This window comes from Magallana gigas, chromosome 6 (genome assembly GCF_963853765.1).
Source record: "Magallana gigas chromosome 6, xbMagGiga1.1, whole genome shotgun sequence".
In the NCBI taxonomy this organism is placed as follows: Eukaryota; Metazoa; Mollusca; class Bivalvia; order Ostreida; family Ostreidae; genus Magallana; species Magallana gigas.
In genome coordinates this window covers 53,991,294-54,007,834 of record NC_088858.1, presented here as the reverse complement: position 1 = coordinate 54,007,834, position 16,541 = coordinate 53,991,294, and the positions used below count along the sequence as shown (strand labels likewise).

The 16,541-nt window shown below is 32.9% G+C and overlaps 1 protein-coding gene across 1 annotated transcript; it reads left to right on the top strand.

Moving 5' to 3' along the window:
• The first annotated feature begins 2,816 nt into the window (after positions 1–2,816).
• On the top strand, positions 2,817–15,478 carry LOC105328837 (SKI family transcriptional corepressor 1 homolog-B). The gene is made up of 5 exons (XM_066088932.1): positions 2,817–2,939; positions 11,501–12,861; positions 14,377–14,458; positions 14,801–14,857; positions 14,966–15,478. Exons 1-5 carry the CDS (start codon positions 2,888–2,890, stop codon positions 15,022–15,024), a joined length of 1,611 nt encoding a protein of 536 aa, XP_065945004.1. The 5' UTR covers positions 2,817–2,887; the 3' UTR covers positions 15,025–15,478.
• The last annotated feature ends 1,063 nt before the right edge of the window (positions 15,479–16,541 follow it).

Here is a 16,541-nt window from a genome sequence, read left to right as displayed (position 1 = left end):
AATTAACAGAGAGACGGGGCTCCATCCACTGGAGTAAATAGGAAGACATTCACCAATTAACAGAGAGACAGGGCTCCATCCATTAGAGTAAATAGGAAGACATTCACCAATTAACGAAGAGAGTCCAAGCTTCATCCATTGGAAAAGAGAGAAAAATCCGTCCATTAAAGATGAAAAGAACACCTCAGTATATAAAATTAAAGAAGGAAGACGTCGGTCTTTCCACCAACAAAATTCTCCATTTCACTGGTTAAATGAAATAAGTATATTTTTTATTTAAAAGCTTTAACTTTCATAGGAAATATTTCAAACATAAAATTAAGCTACCTTTATCACACCATTAAAGTATTTTTATCTTTTTCTTTCAATAGTTTTCTTCAGGGATACCAAAAAACTGTTTTAAATGAGCAGAAGTTGAATGTGTGATGGTTTAAATTCGTTTTAAATAGAAACAAATCATATCCCTTATTTTGAAGATTGCAATTATAACATATTATGAGTGAGTACATATCATTATATTCTAACGTGATAATGAGAATTATTCTTCTAAACCTTAAAACACTTTTGTTTCCAGACATAAATTACCTGATAAATAGATCTTCCAAAATCCCAAAAGTTCATATGCAGAAAGGAACCATATCTGTTATAAATCATAGAAAGGCGAAAACAATTTTTTTATTCATTTCATAACATGGTATGTCTAGTCTTGAAAAAACTCTTACATTATGCGTAAATTAGATCACCTGCAAATTATCTCTGCCTGGTATTGAACAGCATTTTATCCTATAGAATAAAAGAGAACGTCCACATCATGTATTTTCTACCAATCACAAAGAAGAGGAAGCTCAACTTGTTTAGTGCAAAAAAACACAACAATTCTGTATAATGATGAATATTTATAACTTGAAAAAAAAAACATCCTGTGTTAGCCCATGGTCAGAAAGTATGTATAATAACGTAAACAAATCAAGGATGAAAAAAAAATCATGTTATTTTTAATTAACTACACTTTGACCCGTGCGGGCACGGGTTGACATTGCATATGATACATGATCGGACATTTACGAAAAGGCTACATCGACACACCGTATTTTTGACATTTACATTACCAAGCTTTAAGCCTAAAATAATGCTATTAATTTCACTACACTCTGCCTAGTTAGAATAATCGAACTGTTTCAAGACAGGACTAAACCATAGTTAAAGGCCTCCCATATACCCGTAATGTAGCAAAAAATTGCAGAATCGCTCCGAAACGGTTTGGACAAAATTACTGCATTGAAAATAACATTAAATTATTCATAACAAACCATGTAATGAGTGCGCAAAATTGTAAAATTCAAAAAATCCAGATGATTTCCGGATTTTTGTTCAAAAATTTTGTTGATTATTAATTAGCGAAGCTTGATTGAAAAAAATAAAAACAAACTGGTAATCTACAGGTACCAATGATGTTTGAAATATATAAAACAAAACACAGTACTCTTCCGATTTCTCGGTATTAAAGCCCAAAAATTCGAGTCTATTATTTCAATATAGTAGTATAGATTCTTGATAATTTTCTGAAGATAAAACCTACTGTGGAATCTGGAAGATTGTAAAAATTATCATATCAAAAGACATTATACTTTTAATTGTGTATTGTATTGCATAAAAATGTAATTTACGTGGCAACAACATAGAACCTTTTATAAATATAAAAATAAAGAAACTGTAACAGATGTGCATGTACTTTGAAGCAATTTTATTTTAGAACTAAAGTTAGGAATGGTGGATAAGTTTTGAATAGCAAAATGACTATTTTTCTGTGTGTCTATATTTTTGTCCAACGAGTTGTGTGTTTTCTATCCCCGAGCCTTGGCATTGAGGATAGAAAACACACAACATCTTCAAAATTAAAAACAACAGTTTTCTTGGATTTTTGTAAAGTGTAAAATAAAAAAAGTAACAAACGAGTTATTCGTCTCTCTTCCCAAATGTCTCATGCCTTTATAATATACATGTATGAAAATAATCAGATAATTTTTAATTTTTAACGCTATACATTGACTCAAATATACCTCTTATTCTGTAGACATAAGACAAATCTAAAATTCAAAGTAAGATAATGTTATTAATAAAAAAAAAACCCACCCCCAGTACTTGTTGTTTTACTGATTAAACAAATAAATGAAGTTTGCAGCAAACAAATAAACTTAATCGCCAATTTAAAAACCCAAAAAATCCACCAGACTTGATAGGCATAAAAGTGTAAACTGCTTCAATTTTAATAGAATTTTATTCAAATTCACTCTAAGGGTTGTGAAGTTATATAAAAATTTTTTATAGATTTATTGAGGTTTTGCAACAAATAAATTTTCAAAATCATTTATATTTATGTTACTGCTATTTTTGTTTGAAATTTTCGATTTACCTCATTATGTAATTACACCTACTTCTTCATTCCATATTCTATAGAGAAAAAGTTAAAACTCTTGTGACTTCTATTGCTAACATCATGGTTCCTTATCAATAAATAGTAGTCAGACGTGATTTTTCTTCACATGTCAATCATATACATAGACTTATATATGCTTTATATATTTGACGGAATCATTTTCTCGATGTACAAAAATGCTTAACAAGTACGTACTCTGATGCGATTCGCTCTGTTTTCCCCTTTTCACGACGATTTTCAGTTCCACAGATTAACATCTCTACAGAAGGGGGCGTGGTCCCAATCTGTCACCAGTCTTTCAGCATTATGTTGACACACGCTGCAACTAGCTAATAAATTGAGAAGAGTTTCATGGGTAATATAATAAAACAAATGATATTTCTCTGCAAACATCGTCCAACGTTCTATGTCCCTTGTTAACGAAGACTAAACCATCACAAGTCAAAAATCATGGAATCAAGTCCTTCCACAATGCTTAACACATGGGGACCGGACAGACAAGGTAACGAAGATTTAATGATTTTGATTCCCAGAAGCCAATTTTGTATGTAAATATTAACTTTTTATTCTTCTTACTTTTGAATAAGAAAAACTTAAGTTTTAACAAAGTTGTTTTTTTTATTTTTAGTTTGACTTTTATATCAAATATTGTCTATTAACAGTATGGTTGACATACAGAGGCATAAAAAGTCTAAGTATAGATATATTTATTAAGTACTTTTTAAATACAAAGCAAGGCATTTTACTAGGAAAGATGCAGAGGTTTTCAGCAGCTGTTTACCAAGGTAATAATAGTGTGATTATCTACCAACACAACCGTATTACGTCAGTGGGAATCTGAAATAAGAACAATCATAATTTTTAGATAAACTAAAAACAATGTAATAATACAAATTATCGTCATACCACCTCAACGAAATGTTTATATTAAGTATATATTTTTATGAATTTTTATGAGTTATATTATTTTCGATTAATATACTAATATAAAGTTAGGACCTGTACAATAGAACAGTAAGAGAAAATACAAATGCCAAAAACATAATTTGTATATTCAAGGCATACATATGATTACAATAACTTGGGGGAATGGAATGATATCTTGAATTTTAAGAAAAACAAAAATTACCTAAAAATAAAACTTATTTATGAAAATCTATACCTAAACTGGTTTGCTTTTAGAAATAAATGGCAATTTTAATTGATTTGGGTTTTTTTTCAATAGGGTTTGTTTTCAAAATACAATGTGCATCTTAATTTGGCATCTCGGCTCTAAACTTATGAAGTACTGTAGAATATGCATGAAATTATTAATATGAGGTTTTTGATATATCATTTTTAATTCATAACTCTGATAAAGTAAAATGAAATTAAAATTAAATGGTGAAATCAGAATATATAAAACTTATATATTAGATCTGTTCAGTAAAAAACTTTAATCTACTAGTGATAGAAAAACACAATTACTTTTAGTATTTCAATATTTAAGTGAAGGAAAAAAAATAGGTTTATTGAAATCAAGATTACATTCAAAACGAATAGTCTCTGCACATGTTGGTTTTTTTAAAGGAACCAATCATCTTATCCTGAATATAGATTTAGACAGAGAGATGTAAAATTTTAATGAATAATTTTTTGAATAAAAATTTGAAATCCTATAATGTACTACTATGATGTGTACCAAGTTTCCTATTATATATGGTATGTATTCGGTTGATAACTGATAAATCATCTGCTTCAATGTCATCTTAACAGCAGACCTATAGCTATTAGAGTTTTGTTACACAATAACAAATTTTAAAAGACACGAACGAAGCTGAATCCATCACTTTTGAAGACATGGGTAAATAAAAAGAGACTTGAAGAGGGTTCGATGGTTGTGGCCATTTTTAGACTGTATTGATCTCCTTTAGAAAAAGAGTTCCATTTTAACAAATAGAAAAAATCCCAAATTTTAAAAGGAAAATATATGGATTTGTTCTTTATTTAATAATAGTTTAAGGTTAAATAAAACATACATTTCAATTTTTAGTAGATCTGATGGTGAATTTGCTGGCCGTCGAGCCTCCTTAATATTTAATGGCGACGGTTGTAATTTATATCATTTCTTCTCTGTAAATGTCTTTAAAATTATAGAAAACATCCGCGACATACTATTAAATAAATATTTAAAAACATTGCTTTTATGTTTATTTGAAACAATAAATAAGATACATGTTGATATATTTAAATTTCAAATGTATACAATATACATATTATTTATGCAATAAATCGTTCATTATTTATTCTAAAATTTGGATCAAACTATGCTATATCAAGAACACATAACAATATCTAAAAGGCAAAATATTCATATCGTCATACGCACGTGTAAGTATCACATTCGTCATTTACAAAATTATGCTCAACGTTTGTAGTGAGTAAGTAAACCCTGTTTACAAACATGCAAATGGAAAACGTTTCTTGCGAAACATAAATACATGTAGTTACAACATCAAATTCCGTATTCAAAGTAATATTGAATATGGTAGATAATGTATTTTCACATGGCCTATTGGTTCTATGGACAGTAACCCATTTAAAAATTAATATTTTTTCAATGTTTTGTGTTATTTTGTATTTGCTTTCAACTATTACAGGTAACCGGTTTATTGAACGATTGACAACTACGGTCTTTATTGCTTTGTTTGTTGCGGGCTACGTCATATTCTCTTGAGTTTGTTGGTTGTGCTTTTTGTCGCTCATTGTAATAAGCAATACATTTTTTCTTTGCTGGTTTTTGAATTAAATTTCTTTTTCTTTTCTTTTTTTTTTGTTGCTAATAAAAGAGTATAATCACCTCTTGTTTAGGAGGATGGATTGTCAACAAATTAACCATCAGATCTGCTTTAATTTTTGAGCATGATATTTTTGGCCATAGACTATTATTTAGTAAAGAAGGATTCCAATTATTTTGGCTTTATGATTTGAACTTTTTTCATATTTTCATACAGAACTCTCTGTCTAAAGGAGGTTGATATAGCCTGAAAATGGCTCCAACCATCCAACACTCCTTAAAGTAATGGGGTTTTTTTCTTTTCTTTTTTTATACCAAAGACAGGGAGAGATATTATTTTTGCTGTTATTCGCTGGTTGGTACAAGTTATTTGTTTTATTGCGCTGTTCGTAGCTAATTGATCCTGATAATTCTATGTATTCTGTTTTGCCCTGTATATGGCTGATGTAACATAGATACAAGTAATGATTTATTTGAATTGTTTGTTGCTAATTTTAAAAATTATGTTTATTACCCTGTTGTTTCAAAGGTAATACGTTTGTTACGCTGTGCTTTAAAAGTGATATATTTGTTATTTAAAAGTAATATATTTATTGTATTGTTGCTATTTTAAAGTGATACATTTATTGTTCTCTTATTTGAAAGTTAATTGTTTGTTGTTTTATAATTTAAAAGTACGAAATGTTTTGTGCTTTTATTTAAAACTAACAGGTTTATTGGGCTGGGATGTTTATTTTGTGTTATTTAAAGGTAAAATGTTAACTGTACTATTATCAAAAATCAAATGGCTATTGTGTTAGTTGTAACCAATTGTTAAAAGTATTGCATGTATTTCGCTTTTTGTTGCATATCAATTGTTGACTTCACTTCCGCCCTGTTTGTTGTTTAATACCTACTGTTAATTTGCGCTGCTTAATGTCAAATTGTAAGTAAATCTACAGCACTGCTGGTTGAATGTTTATTAGAGATACAATGTATTTGTATTGCAGCTTGTGTGGTTTTGTATTTTTAAGGAGGGGGGGGGGGGTTAGTTGGTTGGTAAAAGGGTTTACAGTTGACGTTTTTGATACACCAAGATGTGCATGTTTTGCACAATTTGTTTCTTTTTTTAAGAGACGTTGTTGTATTGTTTTGTTTCTTTAAACTATATTTTTGCTTTCTTATTTTTCATGTTTTGTTCAATTTGAAATTTATAATAGGTAGTGCACACTTTTTTTTCATTTTTACAAAAGTATAACTCATTTCTGTTATTAATTAGCAGCATTTGTTGAGTAAAATTCATATCAAAAAAAGTAATCTTTACAACACTTAGAGTTACTGATGGCGATAAAAAGAAAAACTAATTTGTGAGATGAATACTAAGAAATCGGAACAAAACTATGTCACCGAGGGAAAACTATCTAAGATGACAACAGATCCATTTGTATGTAATGACAAATGTTTTCTCGTAAAAAACTGATCACCTTCTTTTACCAGATCTTCATTTCTTTATTAACGAAATGAAATGAAATTCAACACATACAATTAACGGAGCAAATTTAATCAGGAATTGGTCCCCGCTACCTCGATCATTACCGCTGTGTTCCACTCACTACTTCATTTAAGCGCTCAGACTAAAATATATTCCAGTAATTTTAGCGCCAAACCTCCCTAGACGTTTGACGGCAATCGGCTTTTATTTCCCACCATATTTCGCTATCATCGATCTATGGGCCCGACTGTAGTACTCCAGTGTTATCATCAATTTAGCGCCACTATGCACGCGCTTCAATCACATGCACATCAAAAGTGTAATTTGTTATTTGGGAGTTGAAGACAAAAATGTCAAAATGATAAACAGTGATATTAATTTGCAGTAGTAAGTGACCTTCTCCGTTGCCTTGGTTTTCGTTATTTGAACTGAATGGCCTTTATTCTTGTGGGTCATCAGTGGAAAAGATAAACTTCTCTAATGCCTCGTAATCTTAATGAAACCATCAAACTGAACATTTTATGTTCTCCTACTTTCGCATAGCGTAAATATTATTATTTCCATGGGTTTTGTTCTCTGTCACTTACATGTATGAATTAAAAAGTTGTTGACTTACAGTGACAAACAAATGAAAATATTATGTAATTTTTATTTTTTTTTTACGAAGGTTATTGAAGTGTAGAGCACATTTTATTTTCAGGACAAATATAAGAGCATTCGGTGGTAAAAAAAAAATATATATACCTGCATGTACCATACGTTGGCCATCAATGTAGTACGACTGTGTATCTTAAAGATATTTGGCAAATAAAAAATTATAATGATTTAGGGTTAAATGTCTTTTATCAAAGTGCCATAAAATAAACAATTTGTTTATTTAAGGAATGAATTCGATATTTATTTGTTTTATACGATATAAAATGGTTTGGGGCAGTTTACGCTTTATAAACCGCGAAGCGGTTTATAAAAAAGCGTAAACTGTTTCAAACCATTTTATATCGTATAAAACTAATAAATATTGAATTCATTGCTTATAATTTAATTTTTTTTACTTTTCATAGTAGATGAAAACGGTCATTTGACCTTTAAAATGACGTAAAGTTGTACAAAATTCAAAAGTAACGTCGGGCGTATTGATTTAAGAAATGAAGATAATAATTTTTCTATTGATCGACGTATCAAAGAAAAAATTGACCGGAAAACTGCATCAATGCGCGTAGCGCATTGATGAAAAAGTTTTCCGGTCAATTTTTTCTTTGATACGTCGATCAATAGAAAAATTATTATCTTCATTTCTTATCATTTAATAAAACATTTTCAAATAAAAAAATGTGAAGTGTCATTGATCAAAAATGTAAATAATGTAAATGAAGCGGCGCGTATGAATACAAAACAACAACAGCAACAATATTCAAAATGGATGCGCCTTCAGCTGATGCAGAGCTATTGAGCTGAATTAAAGGATTAAACACAAATAGTGAGTTAAAATCTGAACCGGCTGAATTGAAAACGAAAGGAAAATACATGCGATAGCTTGTGATATTATTCACTGTGCAGAAAAACTCGTAATAAAACTAGTTTTCGTGTGAGATCGCTGGAATATGCAGCTGGACATAACCATCCAAGGAAAGGCGATCGTAGATGAAAATAGCTGATATGTCGACAGAGAATAGTATGTATAAGCGACTTTTGCAAACGTTGTGGTAACTATATAGCCAGTGATGTACTTAAATGGTATTTCTGCCGCTTGCAATGCGCCGAAGGAGTTACTCATAGCTTTTCTTTACGACGCTTATTCTGATGACAGATGGTGTACGTGTGTAAATTCAAAAATCATCGTTACCAAATTTGAACAGCAGTGTTACCGTGAAAGTTTATAGGACTATATGTTCGTTATAATATTCCTGGAAAAGGAACAGCCAGCCTCGCTGTAAATGTTGATTGATCTCAAGCAGACGAAATCGTGAGAAGACGCTCAATTCTCTATTTCGTGAATCAAATAATGTGTTTTGTTTATTTTTGAAGGTTAAACTTTCATTTTTTTATATTCACAAGGTTGCATTTTGTTTGCTGACAATAAAACGGACACAACTTTACATTTTGTTGACAGTGTTTATCTTGGAAATTCCCGTTCTATAAATAGTGTTAGATCAGAACAGTTGAGAAAAGTAGATCCGGCAAAAATTTTATTGATGCAGGTATCAAAGAAATTTTTCGACCAATCAGAAGCGCCGATATCTCATCAAATGAATAAATATTAAATGATACGTTTTTGACGTTAGTCTTACTATGACGTAGGCAACATTCTTTATACGATATAAAATAATTTTTTAGCCAATTAGAAAGTGCGTTACAACCGCAATTAAATTATTCAGTTCTATAGAGTTTAAACGAGTTTCAAGTCGCTTTATCAATTTTAGCGTATTTGTAAACATTTGATTTATATTTTGATTCCTCTATTGTAAGAGAACCAAATATAGTAGCTAAAAGGGGAACATTCATGACCACTTATCTAAAATATATTTCATTGAAATACAGTTTGAAATATTTGATTTCACTGATGATTCACTATTTCATGCAGGAAATGAAAATAAAATTCTGTGAATTGCATGTTTGAATGATTTTCGTAATTCCATTATGTTTTTTCGATTTCTTATTACCGAGTTAAAAAACAAAATCAATATTCAAACATCATATTACTTAAGGAATGAATTCGATATTTATTTGTTTTATACGATATAAAATGGTTTGGGGCAGTTCACGCTTTATAAACCGCGAAGCGGTTTATAAAAAAGCGTTGACTGTTTCAAACCATTTTATATCGTATAAGAATTCATTGCTTATAATTTAATTTTTTTACTTTTCATTGTAGATAAAAACGGTCATTTGACCTTTAAAATGACGTAAAATTATACAAAATTCAAACGTAACGTCAGGCGTATTGATACGTTTTTGACGTTAGTCTTACTATGACGTAGGCAACATTCTTTATACGATATAAAATAATTTTTTTAGCAAATCAGAAAGCGCGTTACAACCAGAATTAAATGATAGAGATATAAAACAAAATCAACATTCAAACATCTTATTACAGAGATATAAAACAAAATCAACATTCAAACATAGAACTTTCAATAATTATTTTGCTGAATGTTAAAGTATTTTTGTGCAGCATATTTTATGACACTTTAACATAAAATATCTACGAATGCTTATAATGTTAAGTTATTTTAGTACAACTATTTTCAATTGCTCAATTTAAGTTCCGACAGATAATTTTTTCTGCTAATTTGTCGCAAAATTTATCATCTAAATTGGAATGTTCATTTTGATAAAACTTTATCTATTAAAAAATTGAAGAGATTATGCTGTAATTCCTATAATGAATGTCTTTCGTGGTTTGATTCATTAGTTCGTGTGAAAATGACCTCCTAATTTGTTTAATCACTTTATATTGGACACAGTATAATTGTTATCATTGAGACAGTATATAACCCACTAATACACCGATTTCATTTTAGATACATTATGTCTTACAACTTAACAAAAAACATCATAGATAATTCGAATATTAATTCTTTCAAGCGAATATAATTATACCTTTATAACAGATGTTTTATTGTTGTAATAAAGTAAACAAAATGGTGCATGGTACACCTACATTGAAACCTTTCTGACATTTACAACTAGTATCTGAAACAGAATTTTTTGGTCAGAACTTTGGCTTGGTCTAAATGAATAATATTATGTTGCAATGTTAGGTGTAGAGGTCGAAAACTCACATTATAAAAATAGGTTCCTTAATTGAAGTTTATCATAAAAAGCCCCTAACAGTGTATTTTGAATAGTATGCCGACACAAGGATAAAGTTTTGATCCCCCCTCAAATAATAATTTTTATTTAAAATACTTTGTCGGTGAATACAGGATTTAAGCGCTTGTAAAGTAATTATTTATATTACGGAACTATAAAAAATTAATAGCAAGATTGTATTTAAAATAAGTACCACTGTTGTGGCGATAATTAGACGTTACTATGGAACATGTTCATTATAGATATATAAGTTTATAATCTATAGGTATTGTATCTATATTATTATATTTTCAACCTGAATAACATTTTAAATCATAATTATACTTAACACAACAAGGTCCTTTTCTAGATTTTTTAGTATGTTGCTTATTAGTCCCCTACCGGTTTTCACCGGGGAGGGGACTATAGCTTTCCTCTGTGTCCGTCAGTCCGTCCGTCTGTCCGTCTGTCCGTCCTTCCGTCTGTCTGTCCCACTTCAGTTTTTCACACTTTTTTCTTTATGCGTTTGAGGAATAATATGAAATTTGCTGAACAGCTTCAAGATCAAGTTTACACTTTTGTAGCGTCTGGTTGACATATTTTCGAGAAAATTAATTTCTTATATTCCAATTTTTTAATGTTCGGGTTCGGTGTGTATTGAATAAACGAGGAAATTATGTAGTCAGTAATAATATTACTTGGACCATTTTTTTATTGTTTCTAACAAACAAATAAGTTCTGTAAAATAGTTTCAAGCATTGTGTTGTAAATTTAATCGACAGGGTGTTTTGCATTATTACAATCGGGTTGGTCTGTTGATTCGGGGTACAGAAGACGGTAAGAAATGATATGCATTGTTTTCACAAATTTTTGCAAACCGGTAGGGGACGTGTATTGCTTATGCAATACTCTCAGAATGCTTGTTTGCATTAACATTTTCTTCAATTACCCGATATGTCAACTCATTGGGAAAGGATAAGCAATGTACTTATGTACCTTTTACCTATTTTTCGTAAAATTTCAGATGTGTTCTCCTCTGATGGCTGCTCTAATACAGAAAGCAAGGCTGAGATAGGGCTCCCGTACAAAGAGCACCAGACTTGTGATCGTCAGTCTTCAATTTGTGATCGCGAGTCTCCTTCATCCAAGCATTCTTTGTCCTCTTCTGTGGCAGACAACGAGGTGGGAACGGTGGTTCTGTTCGGGGTCCCCATTGTCTGTCTGTATGTCGAGAACAGGGAGCGGCTCTGTCTGGCGCAGATCTCCAACACACTGCTCAGAAACTTCAGTTATAACGAGATCCACAACCGCCGAGTGGCGCTGGGAATCACGTGCCTTCAATGCACGCCTGTCCAGCTCGAGATATTGCGACGAACGGGCGCCATGCCGGTGTCGTCAAGGCGCTGTGGACTGATCACCAAGCGAGAGGCAGAGAGGCTGGTCAAGTCCTTCCTAGAAGAAATCCCTCCGCCGAAACTCCCAGAAAACTTTTCTTTTAAGGTACATCATTCGTGTGGATGGGGTTGCCAGGGCTTGTTTCTACCCTCCAGATACAACAGTTCGCGGGCTAAATGTATCAAGTGCACCTTCTGTAATTCGTTCTTTTCGCCCAACAAGTTCATCTTCCACTACCACAAGACGTCATCATCCAGCTTCCGTCACCCTGACGCAGCAAACTTCAACTCATGGCGACGTCATCTTCACCTGAACGAGCCCTCGCCCTCAGATTCCCTTCAGCACGCGTGGGAAGACGTCAAGTCCATGTTTAACGGAGGATGCCGGAAGCGCTCCTCTCAACCGAGCATGGGTCCTGCATCTTCACCGACCACTGCGCCACTTCCTGTTGGGCCGTTAACCCAGAGTCCATTCGACCATCTACAGACAATGCCAACTGGGGTGAACCAGTTTAATAGCTACATTGGACCCACCGTCATAGAACCGGAGCAGACAGACAGACAAATCGCCCATCCGTCGTTCCAGTCCAATTTTCCCGGCAACATGATTGGTTCTTACGGGGACATCCTGCGCTCCCTCAGCATGCACTACACCCCCTGGTGGAAGTCGATGTACCTGACCGGGCAGCCCTACCCACACTGTAACTCTGTCCCCCTCCCCATCAACATGCCGTGCATCAACTACCCTTCCATGATCCTCTCCTCCAGCGATTCCAACAGGTCTTCCACGAGGGAGGGGGACCTCAAATTTGAAACTTCCGGTCACATGAGGAGCGTTCGGGGTGAGAACAAAAAACAAATCAAGCAGCCGTCGGCAGACCCTCCATCAAGTACATTGACCAGGGACGTGAACCAGTTTATTGAAGCAGAGGCGACTAGTCCGGCTAAATCCAAGGGGGAGGACGACAGACCTTTTAACTACAAACCTTACGTAAGTCTTACATAATTCTAAATTTACCTAACGTAGGATTATCTTCTATCTAACGTAAGATTTACTTCTATCTAACGTAAGATTTACTTCTATTTAACGTAAGATATACTTCTATCTAACGTAAGATTTACTTCTATTTAACGTAAGATATACTTCTATCTAACGTCAAATCATCGTTTATCTACTGTATGATTTATATTTTCTATCGGCTCCCTAATGAAAGATGTCTAGGCTGACTCACACTGTCTTACGTAAGATTTACACTCTCTTTGGTAAAATTTTCATTTATTTAACGTGAGATTTACACCTATCTATATGCAGTTAGATAAGTTCTCTAAAAATTTCAAGTAGTGTTTTTCATATTTTGAATAATGTCTCGATAGGTTTTTTTTAGGGAGGTGGGGGTTGTACGTTGTAAAATTGAAGATGCTTTTCTCCTACCAATAACAATAAAGTGTGTGCTCGTTTGAGCTAATGAATACCGAACAATGAAAATAAACTGATTAAATAGATTGATGTTACAATCATTTATTTCTTCTTTGTGTTCTGTCTTAAAGTAATTTCAATAATTATCTTCTTTTGTCATCAATTCATGACAGTTTTTCTAAACCTAATTTGTAATACATACTGGTAAGGAAAAATGTCATTTCCATAAAATGTTCAGTAGGTTTTTTACTGGTGAATTACAACGCATAAACATTCCCCAATATGACGGCAACTCTTAGTTATCGCTGCTTCGGTTTGTTTAATTTCAGCTTTCGTCTGGTAGTTCTTATATGCCTTGGCAATTAAGTTAGATCTGATATCTTTGTCCAAATATAAAATCAAGACACAATAAGAGAAACATGAAATTCGCCCTAATCATTCTTGGTCACCAGATCCCGTACCCGAAGCTAAAACTTATTAAATTAAAATAGGAAACAGAATACCTCAAACTTTCCCCGATAAATAAAAGTAGAGTCGAAAGCTAATTTAATCAATTTTTACGAGTAATAACAAAAGGCTGGTATCATTATTCGCCTTCATCTGGTGTATTCAATTTCAAGATGAAGATGAATTTCCTGCATCAAACAGCGATTACTCTCACTGGTCACGTGATCGAGGAGCCAGCGACGAACGCCATATTTCAATTAATAACTTTCTTTGTGGAGGGTATAAATAAATCGGATTGATTTTGAGAACGCTTCCGAATGTAAGAATTAAAAGTGTCCGTTGTCTTGGTTATATGATAGTTCTCACCTAATCACACCTGATGGAACATTGTCACAGATCTAGTACTAACTTCCTGTCCCTCCGCCTTAAACAGGTGCTTGTTTATCCACGGAGGGGGCGGTTTAATTATTTGGTTTCAACTTTAAAATAAATTGTAAAAATTTTAAAGATTCTTTTCCGGCAGTTTAAGCAGCAACACAATGAACTGAACATAGTCTATCATAGTTGGGTTTTTAATTTTACGCCATTGGTAAATGTCAATTTTTTCAATCAGGACAAAATTTTGCTCATTACGTTTTGCAGATTCCTTTCGAAAGAAAAGTTAAAGAGGAGCAAGACAAACCAGGAAAGAATCCGGATACAAACAAGTCAATCACTGTTTCGGGTAATTATTATTCTTTTGTGTAACTATTTCTCAGACATACTTTTAATATGTTCCATATATTTGTCCACCCGGATAATATAAAATCATCAGATTTATTTGAAAATTTTATATGCGATTTCTGAAGCTATCAACTAGTATTTGATAAAGAAAAATTTCATATATTTTAATATAAAATTTCATCATTTTCTATTATTTTTATATGGAGCTCTTCTTTTAAAGGAGATCAATATTGTCTAAAATGGCAGCCACCCCCTAGCCCCCTTTTTGCAATGAAATATAACGAGAAAAAACCATCAGACTTTGTTGGCTAACCTTCTGAGAATGTTTTTCTTTTATATACAGAGGACGCAAAAGAGCTCTACTCCAGCGACTCCATGGATATATCAGCCTACTCCATCGGTAATGACCCGCGAAATGTTCCCTATAATAACACTATACCAGATGTAAATGCCTGGGCATGTATTTTCATGATTTGTATTGACCTGGTATAATTCTCGTGTTTTGTAGACCAGCTCAGAGAACTACTGCTTAAGTCCAGGACGGACAAGTGCGGAGCATCAGACTGAGGGAACCCCCGTCATCCCCGGACTTCTCCAGTGGTGACTGCTGGTAGCGGGAAATCCGTTAGCTTTATTTGTGTTTTCCAATTTTCTACCTTTACACTTCTAGAAGTCTCCTCGGACAGATTAAGCGGAATAACATTACTCCAGAAATGTTCATTTCCCCGTAAAAATATTAATTTGTTACTATGTGCCGCAAGGCCTGTCATAGGGGAATTGTTCCCATTTATGAAATAAATAACATAATTGATTTCTGTAGAAAATTGGATAATGTACAATGTCTTTCCCAGATACCCTTTTAACGCGTTTTAATAATTAATTGTATTACAACATTGACAAATGATTATGCCGTGCGCTCCTCGACTATGCTGACTGCACGATGAGAGTTAATATTTGTTAAATTGTCTAATGGTTTTAGTGTTTATTAAATAGATTTCTCATTGAGATCATTGAGCTTTGATCCCTGGAGTTGTTATTAAATTCGTTGAATATTGATACGAACAGTAGGGGTATTTATTAATAGACGTAGCCAGCGACAGTTTGTGATGCGGAGAGAGAGGGAGCATGGTCTTTAGTTACAGTTTCACTCAACGTTCACTTTGGGCAAGGTAGAAGGATCTGCCGGACTTCGTTGTAACATCATTGATACATAGCTAATTTCACAAACTTGCTTTGATACATGGAAATACAGTGGAGCCTCAGTTATCCGGACACTTTGGTTCCCAAGTCCAATCGTCCGGATAGGTGAAACGTCCGGATATCTGAAATGTGTCTATTGTTGTCATGAATGATATTAAATGTATTTCTATACAATGGCTCCCAATGCTGACCCTAGGTTTTATTTGCCTTTCATTCCATATAGCAACACATGCTAGATTTGTCTGATGACATGAACGTTTTTAGATATAAAGAACTCTGCTTTATTTTATTATTTTGTCATGAAATATTAACCGGACAATAATGATTACCGAATCAAGCTAAATTCTTTGTGTCCAATTGTGATATGTGTGTGATACACCGTTGTTTGCAATTTTCCATGAAACTGATTTGGGAAGTCAGTGTGTTTATACAAGCTACTCATGAGGGTCTAGCACGTAAAAAGGTGTGAAACTTAATTGACAGGGGTATTCTTTTGTACTGAGTAGGGTATCATCATATTTTACCGTCCGGATAAATAAAGCAGAATTAGTAGTAAATCAGTGTTTTGTGGTAAAAACAGACCGTCCGGATCCGGAACGCGGAATTCCGGATAAATGAGACAAAATAACGTATAAAAAAATCTGTTCCGAAATAAAATCGTCCGTAAACTGAAGCGTCCGGTTATCTGGCGTCCGGATATCTGAGGCCCCACTGTATGCGGTGTACCATTTCAATGCTAGAGCAATATTTTTTTTTATTGTAGACCCTATAGTATAGTTATGTTTGCTTTTAAAGTCTTTACATACCGGTATTGTTTAATCAATTTGTACTTCATAAATGGTTTTTTAAAATATATTTTAAATACCAAATTACCAGATTATATA

What these genes read in the sequence shown, in the direction of transcription:
- LOC105328837 (XM_066088932.1), top strand. Translation starts at nt 2,888, where the DNA reads ATGGAATCAAGTCCTTCCACAATGCTTAACACATGGGGACCGGACAGA. An exon ending in CTTTTAACTACAAACCTTAC is followed by an intron (nt 12,862 to 14,376) that starts GTAAGTCTTACA and finishes TACGTTTTGCAG; the next exon opens with ATTCCTTTCGAAAGAAAAGT. An exon ending in CAAGTCAATCACTGTTTCGG is followed by an intron (nt 14,459 to 14,800) that starts GTAATTATTATT and finishes TTTTATATACAG; the next exon opens with AGGACGCAAAAGAGCTCTAC.